We start from the raw sequence: 22,034 nt of genomic DNA, 5'->3' as shown, positions 1-22,034 counted from the left end.
GAGGCGAAACGAAGTGGCGTCCGTGTGCTGTGCGATGTCAGCGCACGTTAAAGATCCCCAGGTGGTCGAAATTACTCCGTAGCCCTCCACTACGGCTCCCCTTTCTCTCTTTCCACTTTCACTGCCACCTTCCTCCCTTCCCTCGCCCCGCCGGGGTGGTGCAGTGGTAAGACGCCCGACTACTGTGCCGGAGTTCCCGGGATCGAATCCCGGCCTCGGCGGCTGCGTTTCGATGGAGGCGAAACGAAGTGGCGTCCGTGTGCTGTGCGATGTCAGCGCACGTTAAAGATCCCCAGGTGGTCGAAATTACTCCGTAGCCCTCCACTACGGCCCCCCTTTCTCTCTATCCACCTTCACTCCCACCTTCATCCCTTCCCTTACGGCGCGGTTCAGGTGTCCACAGAGCAAGTGTGACAGATACTGCGCCTTTCCCTTCCTATGAACCAACCAACCTCCCTTCCCTTACGGCGCGGTTGCGGTGTCCACAGAAAACAAGTCAGACAGTTACCGCGCCTTTCCCTTCCTATAAATAAATCAGTTTTTTTTTTTCGGCACCGGCGTAGGTTCCTCGAGATCGGATGGTCCGGGAGCTCGGCGCCATACATATCCTCGATGGCTCAGTTAACCAGTATATATAGCAGGCCAGTGCATGTTCTTTTCCTTCTTCCTACAGCCACAACGAGGCTGGTTGTCAGGCTTGTGACAGTTCTCGTCCTCTTTTTTTTTTTTTTTTTTGCGTGATCGGAGCGTGATTTGATCCCATCGTGCGGTAGGGTAAGGGAGGCAGCTGGGATGGAAAGGAGACAGCAACTTCGAACACATGAGCTGATGCACAGCGCACGGACGCCTTTGCGTTTCGCCCCCAATATATCGAACGCGCGGCAACTCCGGTTCAGTGAGCCACCCCGGCGGATCCCGACACTGGAGCAAGATATGTGTACGCTATTGTATCGGCTCGCTGCATATCACGCCTTGTATAGTACGCGGTGTCCTCTCCTCACACATCCGCGTTCATTACTTCCACTCCACTGCGAACCACACTTCTCTGTCTCTGCTGTGTTCTCTACGTGATTGAGAGAGAAAGAGAAACACTTTATTCAAGATCAAATAAAGACCTTACAAATGCGTTCGACACGACGCCTGCTCGACCCGCGGTTCACTCATTTTGCTCTTTCCAAACGTTACAAAAAACTTGCAACTTATAACGGACGGCCTGCGAAACCTAGGGATATTTTAGGGACATATTTCTTTGACTAGGGAGAATCTTTATGAGAGTTGGTAACATTGGGCTAGCCGATTTCTGGCTGGCTACAAGCCAGCGCCGCCACTCCGCTGTACGTACGCTGGATGTATTCCGTGTGTTGTCGGTGCTGCGATATGTCGTAAGAGCGCCGCAGGTCCGGCGTCTCCGTACAAGTAGTGCTTCGTTGGTGCAGTGTGCGTGGCGTGAGTGCCGGTACCGAACTGTGCAACACGCTGGCATTGACATTGGCGCGTGTATGATGCAACCCGCTTTTTTCCTCCGGGATTGCCACCTCGGTGAAGTCTGTTCAGCGTGAAGTCGGCCGTCGTCCTAAGGCATACGGTTTGCAGTCAGTAGAAACAACTGATCAGCATTCGACACCACTCGGGAGGCATGGAGAACTCCAATCACGAAGGTAACGCAGACGCGCGACAGCGCCGCGTCTCGCACACCGCCACAAGGACCTGTCACACCCGCGTTGACAGTCCGTTGCGTGCGCTGCTTAGTCCGATGGTCCGATCTCCGCATGCGGTGCGAATCGGTTCCTACTACGAGTGCCCCCGGTGTCACAGCGTGCAATATCGCGGTTTGCAGTCTTGCGCCAAATTGTCTTCACGAACATTTCGCGCTAGTTTCCTATTTTATTGCACAGCGTTGTTTAGAAAACAAAGTACGGGATCGATTACTGTTGATGTCTCTGGCCCATTTGCTATTGGAGTCTACTGCATCGCATTGGACGGGAGCTCTTGTTTGAAAACAGCAAAAGACTGTCACTCGACTACGCGAAATTGGCGACTGGAAAATTTAGAGAGGACTCTGTTTTTGCTCGGGCGCTGTTTCAGAGAGGGAGAATTAACGCTGCAGTGAAGAAGGCGTGTCTCCGTGCTCTCATTGCGCACCTGCTTCGGCGTAACGCTGCGGTAGGGCGGGCTGCGGCTGAGCAGCACTGCTCGGCTAGCTTGGTCCTAAAGGTGCCTAGTGCATACGTTCTCTGCAGTGGCTAATTAGCTGCCGCTGCAATCATGTGTTTTTTTTTATTTGTTTTTAAAGAAATTTGCGGAGCACACAACGAAGACGTTGACTACATGTAATTAATCCATCCGTCACATCCTCTCCTCCGTTGGGAGCCTCGTCTCTGTTGGTCTGAAAATTCGAGCGTTAAAAAACGCGGAGGCACACACAGCGCCGTCACGGCGGAGATCCGCTGCTGATAACATCCATCTCTTGGTATGAACCAGTTACACTAGTCCCACCACTGTTGCCCTCGTAACTAAACTTGTGCGGCCTCAGGCCGGCCTCATCTGTTGTTTTTTTTTTTTTTTCGGTTCCCTCTTTTTTTCCACAGTGAGATTGAGCGTAATGCAGTTAACTGCGATGTAGTACGACTTGTCATTTCCTAGTTAACCTAGTGAACCTTTTTGTCCTTTTTTTATTTGGTCGGGCCTGGTTCCGCGGGCCGAAACGTAAATAAACCGGTGTTCTGTACGCACCTCGTGTTCCCTTTTCCAAAAGCAACATTTGGTGGTGTCCCGGTGCCTTTTAGATTTTTAGGCTGTAGGACCCTGTAGTGGGGCAACAGAAGCTTAGTTCGAGCTGGTTGGTTTACGGTTTTGGAAAGCATAGCGCGAAAAAGGACACGGACGATACACATATGTCCCGTGCGCATCTCGTCCTTGCCCCCCTACCCCCCCCCCCCCCTTTTTTTTTTCTTCTTTCTTTTGACTATGTCTTCTAGCAACCTGCAGTGGAGGGCTGCGAATTTTCGCTACCCGGGCTGTGTAGGGCAGATTGTAGTAGACATTACATCATCTAGAACCGTACACCATAAGCTTACATTTTCCGTTTTGGACCTCTCTCTCTGCTTTCAAAAGTCCGTGGGAAGCAACCGAACCATATTGGCGGGACATATATTGTCATTTATGAATGGCCGGGCGCTGCTTTCACCTGATGCGGCCGTCATGCTGATGCTCGACCCAAAGGAATAGAAGCTTATGTATGCAGCTCTTCGGCATATGCAATAACCTACATTAGCAGAGCGCACACAACTGCCGCACACAATTCCTCCGTGAGAAAAGGCACTCTGCTGTTAAACCTTTTCTTGTTTCCTAATAAGAAGTTAACCCTCGGATCAAAAGAAATTTGGTGTCTATGGCTTGTTTGGAGTGCTCAAATATCAGAAAATAATTTCGTTTACTGTTCAACGAAGTAATGGGATATCCGTGTACTATGTCCCATTTTAACAACTGCTGGCTTTTTTTTTTTTTTTCAGTTGTAATATACTGTGTTCATGCCTGCCTTTCGCAGCTTTTAAAAAGCAAATCAGCGTACCCCCCCCCCCCCCCCCCCCCCCCCCTTTCCAGTAAAAGATAAGAGGGCCTTCAATATGTACTGCGATCAAGGTACCACATCTGGTAACTAAGTTCAAACTGCATAGACTGTTGACATATTGAACGCGAATATTCGAAAATCGAAACGAGTCAAATAGCCCATGCTCAAAATCTAAACGAATATTTTCTTCATGTTTTGAGTAACTCGCACGATATTCGATTAAGGCGTGCTGCATTTTTCGAGAAAGGGCAGACGGCAATGCTGTGTACCATCGTGCCGCAGTCTTTGGTGGAATGAAGGGCTCAGCGGATCTGTTGAAGGGCGGCTCACGTATTGTACCATGTATTTCATTACTGGACGACGCGGTAGGGCTCAGACAAGTTCAGTAAACCTTGCCTCTGTGACCAATCTCAGAGGCGGCGGTTCATAACTGTCTCGAGTTCTGAGGTGTATATCGCCCAGTTAAATTCTGTTTTGTCATCGATTGCAATTTTCATCGATGTTTTGTCATAGATTTTAATTTTCCTACACGTACGTGTACACAATTTTACAAAGGGGTGAAGGGTGCTGTCATATTGGGGAGCTGGGCTCTTATCGTAGCACAGGAAAGTGTTGACGACTTCCCCCTTAACAGCCCAGTCAAACCGGTTTCTCCAAAGGTCGTAAACAGCGCCATTTTTCTCCCCTGGCGGCGAGAGGTGAAATTGTGGGGAGCTATAGTGAAGGCGCTTTCATCCGTGTCAAACGCGCTTCGCGCATGAAATCCTTCCGCATTTCGCAGTCACTTACACTTCTGCGTCTTCACAAAAAGCTGGAAGTTGTTTCCCTATTGTTGTAGAATATGCCACAACATTCTGGGCAGTTCATGAAGATCTCACTGCGTCCAAAGATGCCCCGCCGCGGTGGTGCAGTGGTAAGACGCCCGACTACTGTGCCGGAGTACCCGGGTTCGAACCCGACCTTGGCGGCTGCGTTTCGATGGAGGCGAAACGGAGTGGCGTCCGTGTGCTGTGCGATGTCAGTGCACGTTAAAGAACCGCAGGTGGTCGAAATTTCCGGAGTCCTCCACTACAGCGCCTCTCATAGCCTTAGTCGCTTTGGGACGTTAAACCTCACAAACCAAACCAAACCAAACGCATCCGAAGTAAGTGGCACGGGAAGCAGACGCCCAAAACAACTTACCTCAGTTAACACGAATGCTGGCATTGCCAACAAAGAGCTCGGTCGCAGAAGGAGCCGGTGAGTACTAATATATTTCATGCTTGCACTTGAATACGCGTCCAGGGTGCAAATGGGTTTAAATGAAAATTGCGACACCGCAAATGCTAAGAGAACTCAGAGTTGGACTCTTTTGTTGCACTCCGTTTCGAATCATCACTACCGCGCAATAACATGGAACACGATGGGCAAAACGACATGCTTTCAGCACTGCGTGATTGATGTTGCGTCTCCATATTTTGCGCTTTTCGTGGTGCTTTTTAATCCTGAACGTCACGAAATGGCATTTGTCGCGGTTTTAGTTCTGATTGCAGTTCGAGTGAGGCCATAATGATAATAATAATAATAAGGCCGTTAACGATTTCTGGCTTTACCTTACCAGCGACTTCCCCAACTCCAACGTGTGGCCGCACTCCAGTGTTTCTCCGAAAGCAGTCCTTAGTCTCGTGACAGACATTTTTTACGCGGATGACTACGAAGATTACTAGCGCTTCTCTTCCATTTACAGCCCCCCCCCTTTCTTTTCAATCTGCACTTCACTTCCAATCTAAACCTCGGTAGCACGAGCGTAAAGTTATATAAACTGGCAATCAGGTACCATCGCAGTTTGATGGGTCTACTTTTCTTTTTTCTTTTTAACGCTGCGGAAGAGTGTTGCGCGTCCTTATTACTTGCCATTTTTATTATGCAACGGGTGCGTGTTTTTGTCTGCCGGACACTTTGATCAGTTGTATTTCGAGCGCACACTGAATGACCTTGGCGGACGGCGTCTTTAATTGCTTCAGCACCGAATAAATTATTATCGTGCATTGCGGGTTTCTTTGCATTTTTTGCTCTGATTAGCGTTGCTAAGCGTCGCTTTTTATGCTTTTAGAAGATGGTTGCCAAACACATCTCGGCTTTCGAACTGACACAACATACGGGGCATCGAAGCAAGAGCGTCGCAGTTGCGAAACGAAGCTTTTATTTTTGTGCTAGCCCCACATTGCAAGGAAGCGGCCCAACGCGGATCCCGCTTTATGTAATTCTCTCTAAAGAGGGCCTTGACTGCTCTACAATGCTTAAGAGCAGGCGTGATATACGCCCCAGGGGGGCAGCCTCCCCAGTCCAGGAAGCCCCTAGCCAAATCCCTAGTCCAGTCGACGAGACTACACTGGTCATTCAGGCTGGGTCTTGACGGCTCAGTCTCCCACTGCCCTTCTGTTAGGTCCCTTGTGGTGATGGTACCATTTGGTCCCTTGCATCCCCACACCATATATGTTGCAGGGTGTTTGGCATGTCACAGAATGTGCATTCGATAGTATTATCGATAGTAAGACTATCGGTAATTGCGCAATTGTAGGTCAGCAGTGTTGTCAAACATTTGCGATAGCTGACCGGGTTCACGGTTTATTAAGTCTTAACGTCCAAAAGCGACTCATTATTCAGAGAGACGCTGTATTGGAGTGCATTGAGTGCGCGCGGTTGGTTTTATAGCATTGATAAAACTGTCAATTGTGCTATCGATGGTACTCGATAGTTTTTTTCTTACCATCGATAGTTCGATAGTGACCCTACTATCGATAGTATCGATAGTTTTGCATCACTATTACATTTTCCTCCGAGTGCGTGATCACCGCGAGCACATTCTTTGGTGCTCTTCCCAGGCCGGGTGGTGCACGCGTTTCACGTGCCCGTCCGCTCCGTCGCGTCGTATGCGCACAGTGACGTGTGTTGCAAGCAACCAACCAATCCCGAGTGCGCTTTGTCCGGACTTGTTGCGTGGCGAGTCTGCACCACCTGGGCACAAAATATTTCCAGGAAGTCGTCTTGCGGGACGAATGTGCGCGCGCTCATCAGAGCTCGCTCGAGCGGCCGCACCGCCCATCTTGAGTCAGCCAGCATATGGAGGAGCCTTTATCTGACATAATGGTGCAACAAGGAAGACGTGGTCGGAAAAGGCAGAGTCGGTAGTTGTGGAGCCGTGAACTTAGAAAGTGTTTGGTTTGGTTCGGCTTGTGGGGTTTAACGTCCCAAAGCAACTCAGGCTATGAGAGACGCCGTAGTGGAGGGCTCCGGAAATTTCGATCACCTGGGGTTCTTTAACGTGCACTGATATCGCACAGCACACGGGCGCCTTGCTTTTCGCCTCCACCGAAAAGCGGCCGCCGAGGTCGGGATTCGATCCCGCATCCTTGGGCACAGTAGTCGGGCACCTTAAAATGTCTGAGGTCGTTCAATATAAGCCTCACAATTTCATAGTCATGCGGGAAGTGGACAGTAACGCCGGTATACTGTTTGTGACGTCAGAAACTCAGTGTTGCCGGCAGAAATAGTCTCAACTTAAGCCATGAAAACAGCATATTTTAAAGTCGTGTTGCGCGCGAACGGATTATCGTACGGCGCCCAAATTTTGTAGAATGCGTCAGGACGGAGAGGAGAATCTACAGTAAAAATCCGGTGGTTTTTCCATCATTCTGTGTTTTTGGTTGAATTAGATTCCTCGACACGTCCTGACTCGAACACAAAAAACCGTTTTTCGAAATTCCAATTAGAAGTATTTTTAAAATGAAAAAAACAGCAAATCGAAACCGAAACTGCTTTCACGGCCAGAAACGACGTCCCAGGTGACGAAATGGTGACGTCACACTCAGTATTAGAGAAACACTCGTACGTGCGTTGGATGGTGAAAATAAAGTATGGAAATCATGAATCATTGCATAAAATGTCTGAGGTAGTTCAATATAAGCCTCACAATTTCATAGTCATGCGGGAAGTGGACAGTAACGCCGGTATACTGTTTGTGACGTCAGAAACTCAGTGTTGCCGGCAGAAATAGTCTCAACTTAAGCCATGAAAACAGCATATTTTAAAGTCGTGTTGCGCGCGAACGGATTATCGTACGGCGCCCAAATTTTGTAGAATGCGTCAGGACGGAGAGGAGAATCTACAGTAAAAATTTTATTAGAATATTCGAATGTCAAAAAACCCCCGGAGTTGCCCTTTAACCACTGCGCCACCCCGGCGGGGTAGTTTAGAAATTGTGCCGATACCGAGGCCAGCGGGGTGTTTGCAGGCCATTTCGGCTGACGACGACTACGAGGGCTATGTCAATACATTGTACAAGCTTTCTTTCGTGTATGTAACCGTTCTGAGCTCCGAGTGGTATAGGGGACAGCGTAGAGGACGAGCAGAGAACGGTTGAGTGAAGGATGAACTTTTTTTTTTTTTCTTATTTGCAGCGCCTTTGCCGTGCCGAACAGAAGCAGAATTTTCGTGGACTAGTCTATAGTCTATAGTAGGTGGCCTGTAAAGGCCAGCCCCCTCTGATTCGCCCTGTGTTGCCAGCTTTCCCTCCTTGTTATTCTGCGAATTATATAACATCGACGACGTGCGTGAACAAAGCGTCTCTGCACTAAAAAAGTCTTGCTGAGGGGTGAGCAAACAGCCCATATTTCCGGGCCACCTTCGGACATGTGCGCACATGCACCTGCACGTGTTGATACTTTGTTGTTACATTGGTCACCAGCCTGGATGGAGTCTGCACTTTTTTTTTTTTTTTTTTTTTTTGAAGCGATAGAGCTCTTCACTACGCTATCCGCTACGCTTCCGTGCGCAGGAATATGACCTTCAAGTGAGCCAGAGATCAAATCACGAAACACTTGTGGTGCCGCAATGATGTCGCACCCCATGCTAAGAAAGGTCTAAGCGATGAATTATTACGTGGACATATGGTTCGGTGTCACGTGATAATTGACGCCACATTGTGACTGAGTATATAAAGAGCGCGCCGCGCTCCATACGTTGAGTGCTCAGATAGCACGGAAGCAAGCCGCGTCACTTAGCTAACCCACCAGCACTTTTTTTTTTTTTTTTTTACTTTTCTGTGCCACCTCTTGACTATGCATGCCAATCGGCACTATATAGTTTACTCATTCGCTCGCGAAGCAATACTGCGTATGCCGTTCGCCGGTATACCTTACGTGAAAGACGTATTAGTTGTTGTGGTAACGTACTTTATCGCTCCCATGCGCAGAATTTTCTGTTCATCATAACGTTTGCCTTCATGGACCTTTCATGAATTCATTCGTCCATTTGTAACCCCCCGCTTCCTTCCCCTCACCCATAGCGGAGCTCAGCTCAGTAGGTGCCGTAGCACCGTCCTTGATATTGAGACTTTTAATTCACTTACCTTGGATACAGAGTGTGATCGATTGTACAAGCGCCCCCCCCCCCCCCCCTTCCCCCACCTTTTTTTTTTTCTCGTTTAAAGCGCGGTAAAATAAAATAAGGAGCAATGCAAGTCAAAATAATTGCATCTCTTTGCGAACAGCGTCGTTTTTTTTTTTTTATTATTCATTAGTAGGCTGTGCGAGTTTGTGTCGTTTTTTTTTTATTATTGTTATTATTCCTGAGTTGGCTGTTCGAGTTAGTTTATTTTTTCTTCATTCGATCGAAGTGATGGACGACAGTGGTTTGCCTCGATTGAATCATCGACCAAAGCGGTGACTCGCACACATACACACACACCCACGCCAAAGAGCCCCCCCCCCCCCCCCCCCTCCCCTCAGCAAATCCTTCGAAATCTTTCATTAACCTTTCATTTCCTTTCAGATACGCGCACTGTTCGTTCGTCCTCTTATATTTTTGTTCTTTCGCTTTCGATGACTTCCCGAGCTGTCGTCCGGGGCCCTTTGCCGATCCCCGTTCGAACGACAGTTGAGGGCACATGTCGAATGAGGAGCAATGGAACTACAATGACGCTATAAGTAGTCGAAATTAATCAGGTGACCTCCTCTCGCTGCGGCTGGTCCGGGAGGTGCTTCGACATTTAAACAAAGCGCCTTTCAATTCCGCGTATCTGTGCCCGAAACCGGAACCCTCGATAATTCCTGGGAAGAGTATTGTTGTTGCTTTTTTTTTTTTTCTTTGCGTAATAGACCACAACGGGTTGGCGTCGGCATACCATATATGTACTCGACCAGGTTCTCATCTGGAGTAATTTGTGGGAGCGTAAACGCATTCTTTGATGCGGTGCTTGGATCGCCCGGAGGTCGAACACTTCTGATCCGCGCACCGGTCACACTTATCGGGCTGTTCTGTTCATTACCGTGCGAAGTTCAGACTATACTCAAACAGACGTGGTCAAAAGGGAGAATAATAAATAATAATAATAATAGTAAAACACGTGTTCAAGCTTTCAACGTCAAAAGCCAGACCACGTCTATTCACGCAGTTAATTAAAGTGCATTAATAGCAGCAGTTCATAGGAGCAAATTTTAAGCAGCCTACTGTAAAACTGTCCTTGTTGTTCTTTTCATCCCAAGTCGGCAGTCTTCACTCTTCTCGGTCGCAGACTGCCCCGCCCTTTTGCCGTTTTGATGCTTACCTCCAGAGTCTGCCTAGCTCTCGGAGGCATGGCAGTTGAGCCAAGACACTCGAGCACATGCGTTCTCAATCGGATTCAGTGTGACTTTCAAACCTTAGATCGGTTGTAGAGGAATTCGGCGCACTCCTAAGCCCGTTAGCCGTTCGCGCCCAGTGCGTTGCGACGACTGCGTGTTCCTCCTTCCTTCCGGAAACAAATCTAGGGAAGAATATGAGGGGATCGGTATGCGATGGTTACTAAGGGAGCCGCTGACTTTGATACCAAGGAAAACATGGGGACTTTTTTTTATTTTAGTTGGTTTGAACGTAGTACAATATTCCTTCTTCAGAAACTATGGTGCTCAGCATGACCTTGTGGTGTAAATTTTCTCGCTTAGGCCTCCCTAGATTGCTGTACACCTTCCCCCTATATATCCTATATGCTGCCCTGGCCACGTATATCCCGCAGAGACGCGTTCATGCTCCGATACAGGTGGACCCCTCATACGGACCCGCGTGGATAACGGCCCTAGACAGGCTCATTATTTTTTCCATAGGAGGAAAATTGTGATTTGCCGTAACACTTTCGTGCGATACAGCGCATAATAAGGCAAATTACATCAGTGATTTCGGGCGCTTTCTCGGTCACGAACTGTATGTACCTATAGAACTACAGCAGCGGCTGTGGACAAGTGAGCGCAGCATCGCAATTCTTTTGTTCGGCTCTCGTGTGCTCAGTGGGGTGGCGGGAGATCGCTCGCCTCCCTTCGGCGCGCTCTTTGAAAGGGGCGACGGTCGCCTTTGTTTCTGCTCGCACCGGACGTACCGCTGTTGTTCCTCGGGGCTGCTGACTCAGTGGGTTTCGGAGCGAAGTGTAGCGGCTTTGCCAGGCCGCGTTTGGACTCGCAGCAAACAATGTCTCAAGTCAGACTGCCTGATTCAGGGTTACGCGTGTCGGTTGCCGCGCGCTCCTGGCATGCTGCGCGACTGTGGACAACCGGAAGGAAAGCTTTCTTCTCTGCAGGAAACAAAGCGCGAGTTGATACACTCTTAATCTAGTTCCACATACTCGTCAAAAAAGTTCCACTTGTAAGTGGAACTTTTTTGACGAGTATGTGGAACTGTACGGGAACGTGTTTTAGGATCGATCAGATGTCCGCGTGCTCTGTTTTCTCCTGAGAGCATCCTGCGTATGCTACTCTCGGGCTCCGTCATGGTCCTCCTGGTAGTTGTACTTACGAGTTTAACGCATTTTTATTTCTCTGGTCGAACGTAATAAGTACTTTCCTCTTTGCGAGTTGGTTCATGTTAGCAAAAAAAGAATAAACTTGCGAAAAAAAGTTGAGGAAGAAAGAGAAGTGACGCTCTGTCCTGTCGTCGCGTCTCTTTCTTCCTAAAACCTTTTGCGCAAGTTTATTCCTTTTGCTGATCGAACGAACCGCGGTGTCAACCTCATGGGGATCTTTTTTTTTTTTTTTTTTTTTTGTGCACGGTTGTCGAAGACGCACTCTGAGCTTGGGTCCCTTCATCGTGCGTTCTGAATACCTAAGAAAGAAACTATAGTGAACTAGAATACTCTCTCGGACAGCGCCAACGATGGTTGCTTACCTGAACCTAAAAAATTCCATTCAGCGGCGGCTTAATCCCCCGACCGACTTCGTCTTCTCCTGTCACACTTTTCGTGGCGAGGACTGCTCGTGAACATCACTGCACCTAAAATATCGCGCTTATGCTGTTCGTCGTATCGCTTACCGAGGAAATACAGTTGCAGCGAACGGAAAGGTTTGGCGTCAGGCTTCGCCTTAAAAAATGTTTTCAGGCTCGGTTGAGTGATCGCCTAACACTTAAAAAAAAAAAAAAAAAAAAAAAAAGTTGTGGTTTAGCTTGTGGTTAATCCTGGAGTTACACGAGAGCCATCAGCGTGGCCACGCTTAGGTTCGCTTGAAAGTAAAGACATGGCTTTTGCACATATTAACTTACTCTATGGTTTCAGCTTTAAGCCATAGGGGAATCACTTCACGTATGAGCACCCCTTGCCTCTTGTCGTTGACCATTCTCATTTGGGTGTAGAAAAGACTTCTAGTGGTATGACATCGTCTCTACGTCGAACTCAGGGGCACACTGCCGTCGCAACGTTCGAACGAACCTTCTGTCCTAGCAACTCGCTGTTGTCGTTCTCCTCTAACAACTGATGATGATGACCTCAGACAAAATGGCACATACCCACGGCGGGGGATGGCCAGGGTGCATTGTAGATTGTAAATATATATGTTCAATGACTGGAGTATTCAGATAAATATGGACGTTTAACTAGAATTTTCTAGATCTTATTTTGTTCCCGATTGGTACACGACATGGCATGATAGTGCGTGCAGCTGAATTGATTCCGTAGTCACTGCAACGCGTCTCCAACGGTATGTAACGTTTCCGCCGCGCTACATGCGCTTCTCGATTTTGTGCGCAACTGCTGGGTTTACTCGCTTTAGGAAACGAGTTTTGCTTTGTTTCGAAAGCTGACAGAATGGTCCTGTCCACGACTTCGAGCTTCTCAGTGGCACTATACCACACAGATGTGTTGATGTAAAGGTAATTAGTGAGTTTTACGTAATTAAACCTGTAATTTGAAGGGTTTTGAGGTAAATTACGATCCCCGCAGCTGGCAGTTTGGTCCCGAAAGCACTCTGTTTTTTTTTTTAACTCCCTATATTTGTAATAAGGGAGTAATTACTCATTGCATCCACCCAAGCGCAGCCATACGGCTACAAAGGAAAGCTATACAGCTTTCTCAGAAACTTCGTAGTTGAAGAAAAATTCGTCCTGATCCGGGAATCGAACCCGGCACCACCGCCTTTCCGGGGCAGTCGCTCTACCGACTGAGCTAACCAGGACGGTCAGCAGATCAGATGGTAGGGCGAGAGCGAATTGATCTATAACTCGAAGTTTATTTATTAACAATTTTCTAAAGTGTGTGACAGGACACGCTCAGCTTGTGCAAAAGAACGAATTTTTCACGATGATTTGTGAATTTATGTTGGGAATTACCTGATTGATGTTTATTATTCGTCTGTAGGGAAAACTAGCTGTCCAGAAAAAAAAAAAAAGAGAAATCAAATGGTCTGAATCCGCCAGCCAGCGTGTTATCGTGCGAAGCGTCCAAGTTTCGACTGTCCATCCACATTTAAAGACTCTCCGGCCTCATTCTAGTTCAGCTCTACCCACATTTCGAGGGTGGGCTGTCTATTTCGGCCGAGTCGCTTTTTAAAACTGGATGAATTCAATTCCCCAAAGGTGCAAACTCATATTTGGGTGGTTTAGCCACTGAAATTTTGTTGATGGGCCGAGTCCATTGCATGGTCAAACTGTATCCTACAGTAACGCACCCAAGAGGGCAGTGCGATAGCGGTGCTTTTGAATCCCCTGCGCCAGTTGGATGTCAGTTTGCACAACGCTAGACAGTGGCTGTAAAACACGTATAGTGGGGTCGGCTTACTCGCCTCCCATGAGAAGTGTACAACCTTTGTTCAGATCCGCTACATTTTTTTTTTTTTTTTTTTTTTTACCGCTGCTATTGCCGAACTGTCAACGGCACATCAAAATAACTCCTCACATCCGACTCGAGATTTTGCAGCTTTGATAGCAAAGTATATATATATATATATATATATATATATATATATATATATATATATATATATATATATATATATATATATATATATATATATATATATATATATATATATATATATTTTTTTTTTTTTTTTCGCACTTAAAGGGAAATGTGTGTTCGAACACGCGGTTAAATGTTCAGAGCGCTCCCTCTTTGACTCGGCTTGCAGCAGGGAAGGGGGAGCTCTCGTGCGTGTCGTCTACGAGTCAAGTTGAAATGATTGGACACGTTTCGACGCATTGACGCCGGCGATTTCGTCTTTCCGGCTGCGTTGCGCCTGGCCTGCTGCAGTAGCCCTCAGCAGGGCCGGGAAGAAAGTGAATGGGAAAATAGTCGTTAACGGGGGTTGCTTACTCGACGGCTGCTCCTCTATACTCCGTTTCATACATCAGGTGCAACGCAGCGAAAGCTACGCAAGTAGTCCGCAAGAAAGAAAAAAAAAAAAAGGAGGCATATCACTACGCGCTCGTTTCGTGGCCGAGTGGTTTCTGTAGAAACGGGCTCTAATCCGAGCATACACGTTTGCAATAACTTGCTTCGCGTGCCTGAACATATTCACAGTGCGGATCTTATAGAAAAAATCCGCTCCGATGAGACAGTGGAGATCGCTGCGTTGCGCAGCGCGGAGGGCCCCACTGGCAGGGTTGCGGGGCAGCGAAAACGCGACACGAACGAAAACGACAAACAAAACATACAAATTCACCGAATCCTATCTTTTCTCCCTTAAAAAGGTGCTTTTTATGCAGTTGATGGTGAATGTAAGACGTATTAAGCTTGCAGACAAAGCAACTATTATTTCCTCTCGTCAAGAGCAGGCACTATTTTTCATCGCGGATGCGGGGAGCGCAAACAAGAGCTCTAGCTTTGGCAGTGTTGCACTTGATGTATGAAACGGAGTATAATGTAATGTACGCCTGAGCTTCAGCGCGCGACGGGTGGGCGTAGCGTCTAAGTAGTTGTGTGCAGTATTGTGGGCAATGCGCCAACTCCGCTTCTTACCCTACGCGCCGATTGTTTTCAAACGTGGCCAAGCTGCGTGCGAACTACTTTCATTATGACGGGAATATTAATGCGATGAGCAGTGTGTATTTGTGGGTCTACCCGGACAGATGTGCCTTCGTGCGCTCGATTCATTGATTGATCGATAAGACCCTCCAGCTGCACTGTTTTATGGTCAGCACTTTTTTTTTTTTTTTTCCACGAAAAGCATGGATGAGTTGGTCGGAGGTTGTAGGGAAAGGGGGGGGGGGGGTATAAAAAAGGTTAGAGGTATGGCGACGTTCGGGCCCTGGCTACTGTCCCCGCGGCTTTGTGATGAACGAAATCAGAACGTTTATCGATACTTGACCTGCTGTGGTCCGTTTCGCTTGGGGGGAGAGATAAGGTCCGCGGCGCCCTCGAGGGTCTGCCGAGATAACGCGTAGCAGAGGGAGTACCTCTTCGGAAAAAGTTCGCGTGTGCGGGCGTAGTGCGCACGATATCGTCTCCTCCAACTATTGCGCGCGCGTTGCTGACAGTCGTCGTTCATCTCTTTGCAAGCTTGAAAAAAAAGGAAAATAGGAGGTTGGAGAAGGGCGAATTGTTCCAACTGCGACAACGTCGAGTCAAGTTAGCGGTGCTGGGGTTTTGGAGCTATTCTAAGACGGGCATGCCGCTGCTCACGCGTTGCGTGGCACATCGCCAACTCTGGGCTGCGGCTGATCGGGGTGAATGTAAAGGGGGGCGCTAGTGTCACATCCGTGCGACGGGAGATAGATAGGGCTGTACTCCTGTCTCGGGGTCGTCCAAAGTGGGCTTAGTTTTGTGCGACAGGAGTCATACGTACTCGCTTTTATTTATATCGTGTCCACGATTACGCCATTGTATTGTGTTGACCTGGGTGTGGCCTGTTAGGCGACATCGGCCCGGAACCCGGCGACGGCGTAATTGCGTTAAAAAAAAAAAAAAAAAAAAAAGGATAGCCGAACATGCAGATAGCGGAACCAAACGTTCTGGGTTACACAATGAATTTCGAGGGCCCCACATCCTATATATGATGAATCCTATATTGTTGCAGCGATCGCCGCCTCTTCCGTCTTTTTTTTGCGCATAATGTGCACTGCGTCCTCAGAACGAGCTCTTCCGACCGACCGCATATGCCGGTTTCCGTGAACCCGCGTTGTTTGGTCCCTGACGTCGGATCACCGCCAGTCATGTCATGTGGCACAGACATCGTATTACCGAATCATATATTCGACGTGTATGGAAGCGGTTGGGCGGACGACGACCAGAACTGCGATTTCATTGGCTTCCGGCAGACGCGTGCAGTGACGTCGTCTCCTTTGTCCGACGCCATTATCCACGTGGGTTAGCTTATAAATGTCGTGTGACGAAGAGGTTTCTCTCACGGCGGAAAAGCGAGAGAGAGAGAGAGAGAGAGAAGCCCTGTGATGGAAAACAGAGAATTTAACCGACATTTATTATTCGTTGTCGTGGTACTCTGCGCGGGAAAGGGAATTGGGGAGAGAAAGCGGTAAAGTGCTCACGGCGGGGAGTTAAGAAGGGTGTGATACGGTCAGCGCAAAGCAGCAAGTTTACGTGTTCGGGAGTAGGCGCTGCGCATAGTCGCAGGAGAAGAGAGAGACAAGACAAGGGCCAAATCCTTCTATAGGAGGCTTTGCAAGGGCCGAGGCGCTCACCAACTAGACCTACTAGGTGGCACTAGTTCAGCTGTCAGTCTTATTTTGATATCACCAATATCACGCCCACGTACCAGTGACGTGTCGGTTTGGAGAGACACTCAAATGACGGTCTCTTTGGTGGTTGACGCCACATTATGCCGGGAGGCGAATACTTGAGACGACTTTCACTGCTCCGCTTCGCCTTCGCGAAATGTTCCCCAAGAATCAAGTGAATGGGCAGGAATGGAGAGCAATGAAGGGCTTTTTTTTTTTTTTTTTTTTTTTTTTTTTGTATCTACGTTGAGAAGCCAAGCCAGCAGTCTATGGAAGCAAAGAAAAGAGAAGCGGAGGGGGAGTATAGATCCGCGGTTTTTCTCAAGCGGAAACAAATAACTGAACAGTAATATAAAAACATGGAAATCGAGGGCGATTTCATCGTTGACGTGTTTCGCTCGGCGTCGCCGCAACGGCGGTGAGGTGCGCTGCTGGGGGCACATTTGTCTCCCTCCGTTCGGCAGCGCTCATTCCGCCCCATTGCTGTATAGCGGCGATCCCCGATATCCTCGGGGCTGCCACCATCCGTCATCGGTTGTCGCGTGGCCCTTCTCCGCTTATCGGTCCCAAGGCGTGCTGGCGTTAATACAGGGCGCGGCGGAAAAGGGCAAACAAAGCGTGGCCGATTGCTGGGGCGCGGATGAGCGCGCCGACGCACGCAACGCACGCATCGTTGGCGTTCACCCATATTTTGGACACCAAAGCTGCTACGCACGGGTACGGCCTCAAAGACCATGGCAGCCATGCAGATAATCGCGCGTAGTCTCGGAAGCCTTGGCTACTGTGTTCGTCGCGATGTACGCCGGGCCCAGAGTGCCTATAAGGCTGCGAAAATGGAATAGATGAAACTTCAAGGAGTTGGGCGGAGAAAGCGGCATTCTAGGAGACGCGGAGCCCGGGTCCCGTTCTTTTCCTCTCTACTGACCCGGCTGTGGCGCATACGATCTCCGTTCTCACACATTCCTTTCCCCCACATTTGTATGTATAAGTTATGTTATGTTATGTTTTAAGTTATGCATTATTTTACACGGAACCCTGCGTTTCGCATTTCAGCGTTATGTGTGTGTGTGTAAGGGGGGAGGGGGGGGGGGGGCGATACTGGGAAGTTAAAAAGGCTTCTGAAACATGGCGACCACGCAGGCCTTGCATTGCAAACTGTAGTGCAATAATGAACGTGCGCGAAAGTACAATAGCGACGAAACGTATGCAGCGAATGAACACCTTTCACGTTTCGTCATAAAAGTTGCAACCAGCATTCACTATGACAACAGTAGAGAAACTCTTCGTACATTTCCTCTTCCTGATACATCCCTCCCTACCACGCAAATACGCATACTTAGACGCACACAACTAAATACAATTCTTACTTCTGCGCGATCATTTCTATACTGAATCAGACATTCCCCCGCATGACCAAATTGTTCTGAACATTATGCAACCTTAGAGCACTGCATGTTTTCCTGCCTTGTTGCAATACACTCACCTCACTTTCCACACCCTCCTGCCCCAACCTGGCGGGCTTGGTTAGCCTCTGACGAGCTGAAGAACCAGTTGGCCGTGATGACTCTGGCCCAGGACATTCTCGACGCTTAATAGTGCGTTGAATAAAGTTGTTTCCTCCTCCTCCTCGGCCATGGTGCAAGAATTTCGGCAGCGCTAGCAAGTAACGATTGCCGTCAGCAAGCTGTTTCATTCCAAAACGCGTCTTTAGGACCAAATGTTAAGCTGTACACGTTGCTTCTCGACTCGTGTACACGTGTAGCGTGGAGGCAAAACGTAATCTCTACGGTCGGGCCAGTTCTTCCGCGGTAAATGCTATAAATGCTCGGATAGGGTATTGGGACAAGTCGGCATTTCAAAGAGTGTAACGTTGGCTCAGCTAGCTAACTTCCCGAGTCCCATATCGTGGTAAGAACGCGATTGCCTGTCTCTTTGTTTCCCCTTCGGATGTGCAGTAAGCTACAGTTTGAGAAAGGGGAGCTTCAGTTTGCAGGCAGTATAAGAACGGATTGTGACGTCTTTTGTGCACGTCCTTTTGAAAGCGCCCAATCGATATTACTCGTCCAGAGTCGGTTTATATACGGTTCAACGTCACTCGAGTTTATGATTAATAATTGCTTTGAGGCTGATTGTGCGTTCTTTTTCACATTGCCACAGACTCTATACGTCCAGGCCCTCTGTAGGCGTTCGACGTCTTTGCGTGGGGTGCGCATTATACGTTTTGAAGAAATATTCACACGGACAATCCCGGACGTATTAATACGAAGCACGCTTCCCGCACCTTACCCGGCGAAAGTTAAGGAGTAGAATAGCACTGCTGATTTTTAAGGCGAAGGTGACGTTCGTGTCCGTTCGATTGATTTGTCCGCTGCGTGAAATCATAAAGAAAAAAAAAAAAAAAAAAAAGCTGTCTCCACCGGAAAATCGAACCGCTGTCCCTCCGATCCCCGGCCGAGCGTGCAAACTATTATTGCACGCTGTGGTCGGGAGAAACCGACCGTAATTCTATAGAGGCTAGAATAGCAACTCTCATTGTCTAGCGTAAGGATGACAGTAGCGATGACCATGACGGTGCATTTAGTTGATAGTGATGATGATAGTAAGGATGAAAATGGGCGATGCAGTTAGTGAAAAGGGTCCTAGTGGCTTTCGCCATTTTCGCTCTGTAGCAGGCGCAGTCCCGTAATTTTTAATAATATCGCGCTATCCAGATGCAGCGGAGATCGCGACAGAGCATGCGCATCGGTCATGCTGCCGGAGAAAGCGTAAAGTGTTCTTGGCTGTTCTGATCGCCTAGTTTTGAGAGCGTTCCATCTGTTGCGTGTCTGTGGGTATGGAGTAGTGCAAACGCGTAACGTTGCAAGCACGACTGTATACGCTCCGGCTGCCCTTGCGAGAACACCATTGCCACTCCGAGTTGCTCAATTCGCTCTCTCACACCATCTGATCAGCTAGCATTTAGGGCGAGCTCAGTTCGAAGACAAATTTTTCTTAAACTACGAAGTTTTTGTGAGAGCCGTATTGCTTTGCTTTGCAGCCATATAGGTGGATTTGGGTGGAGGCTAACGACTAATAACCCTCTTGTGACTGTATTGATGCGGCCAATGCCCAGAGTCCTCTGTAAATAGTTTTCCGTATAGGTAACGATTGCAGGCGATTTCTTGGCCATTTCTAAGGTGCCTGTTGCAAACGTATTCTCTCCTCTAGTGGGTGCAACACCCGCGCTATGTATACAGCGGTTAAAGCAGTTAAGCGCATCTTCTTGGAGCTCCGGTGCATAACAGGCCACAACTTTCAGGGGGTGCTTCCCAGTAATCGGAATGGCATACCAGACGATACTCACTTCAGCATCAGGAATTGTGGGTGTGCCCCATCCCTCGCGAGCTTTCTCCTCTCCAACGCCGGGCATTCTACGCTCACGCACCTTTACTAAAAATCCGGAAGGCTGTACGTTATATTCACTATATTATTACCGCAAACCATTATTAAAGCGAAGGGGGGGGGGGGGGGGGGCAACTGGATTGACGGAGAGGAAATGCGGCATAGGTGTTTGCTTTCACTCGCCAGTCTGTCACCATTCTGAGATTCCATTGTCTTTCACTCACCGATTCTGTTCTGATTATGATTCTATTTTTATTTCGTTTATATTAATTCTCTTTTCTGCTGAGTCAGTCTTAGTTCGGTCTTTTCCTGGTATTCTCGATACAAGTGGGGAGTGGTATTTGTGGAGAAAGGGAAGTAAATCCCCCTGTACATCACTCTTCACGGCAAGTGCACGGCTTCACACAGGTGTCGACGCCGGACAGTATCGCCTTCCGCGGTTGGTCGGAAAAGCTGCCTTCCGAGCCGGTGCTTCACTTCTCGCGGAGATCAGTCATGTGACCCCGATCGGCACCCGAGCATTGCTTTATGTCTCTTTTTTTCTATGGTGTACTCTTCGCTTCCTCCGGTCGAAGCCCTTGACAATGAAAGTGCGTACACTGAAGAAACCCATTGGCGTGAACTCATCCGAGCAACGTTTTCAGGCGAGGCTGCTGTACTAAATGATGCATATATCTCATCATGCGCCGTTCGTTGCGTTTGTTTTTGCACCAGGAGCCATTTAATGCTGCGTTGTGACTCACAGGATGCCGGTGGGAGCCACCTTCTGCTTGCCACACCTGGAGCGACACACCGCCCATGTATGCTTGCCGATAGAACCGCACGAGCCATTGCTTTGCGGGGGGTTGTTGTGCGCGGGCAAATGCACAAATGCTTGCTTGATTGGAGTACGTACTTGGTAATGACGGGAGTGAAATGAGGATGATAATTTTCTGCAGCGCGTGCGCGTTGGAGGCGAAATAATTGCGCCGGAGTGGCTTATGCACTGACCTGCTTAGAAGAAGAAAAGCGAAGAGAGAGAGAGAGATCAGTTTTCGAGTTTTGTTGACGAGGTGGGGTTTTTCGGTGCCTTTGTGATCCCATCCAGTAATAGAGGACTTCGGCTCCCGGTATTTCGTGTCTGTATTGGGTGACTGGAACAGACGCGCCGTGTTACAGTCGGTTGCAAGGCAGCTGATATGAAATGAAACGGTGGTGCAGCGTGGTCTTATGCTTCTCATGGCGTTTCGATGCTCTCTATATTCGAGCCAATCCGGAGCGGCAGTTTTTCTGGGCTTACTTGCGTACTTGAAATAGAGTGCATTGCTCCTATCTGTATGCGCGCGTATGTAACACACTAACGACCAGCGCCTTATCTTTTAAGATAATGGGTATGGTAGTACTGCAGACTACCGCGACCTTATCATTTAAGTGACAATGACAGGAAAGGTGGACACAGTGGCCGCACAGCTGTAAATTTTTAACGTGAGTTGCTGCTGTGCCCGGGCGGGCGATTGCAGTGCACCTTTATAAGGACGATAGTAAATTACGCCTTTTTTTTTTTCGTTCGATGTTGTTCTGAATTACACAGCGCATCGTCGCCGTCCTATGCATACACGTTTGGGCCGTAGATCGTTTGAAGATCGGGCAGGCTCATTCGAGACCAGGGATCTCTGTCTCTCTCTCGTGTCCGTGGCCGAGAAGCACAGAGGGGCATCAGGCATGGGGGAGTACTGCTGTGCTCGACGGGAGCCTCGTCTAGCTATTTGTGGCGGCGGTCGACGACCCGCCGTCGCCACCCCCCACCTCCTGCTGGTCTGGGGGGTGGGCGGCGGAAATCGAAGACCCCCGCGCCGCTCCCTTCTTTTTTCTTGCTGATACAGCCGCGTTTTCTTCCCAAAGGGTCCACGGGCCCGCTCCTTGGGCTCGTGTTGTGGTGAGCGCGGTTCTCCTCTGGGTTCCCACGAACATTCTTCTGCCTTTTTGCTATGTTCTATTCTCTTCGGGAAAAGGAGTTCCTTTTCACCCCCACCCTCTTCCCTCCCTTCTTTCCCCCATTTTTTCGTCATGAGGGAGCACCGTTTTGCTGAAACGAGGTTGGCACCCGCTCCCACCTTCGCTCTTTTTTTTTTTTTTTTTTGCGAACAAAGGTCAA

General features: G+C 48.6%; 1 protein-coding gene across 2 annotated transcripts in view; it reads left to right on the top strand.

Moving 5' to 3' along the window:
• The first annotated feature begins 1,344 nt into the window (after window positions 1–1,344).
• Window positions 1,345–22,034, top strand: part of LOC146186801 (uncharacterized) — a 65,154-nt gene continuing 44,464 nt past the window's right edge. For both annotated transcript variants that reach the window (XM_084607423.1, XM_084607422.1), the window contains exon 1: window positions 1,345–1,658. In XM_084607423.1, coding sequence (XP_084463549.1) covers window positions 1,637–1,658 — 22 coding nt within the window. In that variant the 5' untranslated portion in view covers window positions 1,345–1,636. The remainder of the gene's footprint in view (window positions 1,659–22,034) is intronic.

This window comes from Amblyomma maculatum, chromosome 6 (genome assembly GCF_055883805.1).
Source record: "Amblyomma maculatum isolate TAMU_Amacu chromosome 6, ASM5588380v1, whole genome shotgun sequence".
Lineage (NCBI taxonomy): Eukaryota > Metazoa > Arthropoda > Arachnida > Ixodida > Ixodidae > Amblyomma > Amblyomma maculatum.
Note: the sequence above shows the minus strand (reverse complement) of the source record. Positions and strands in the feature narration are given on the sequence as shown.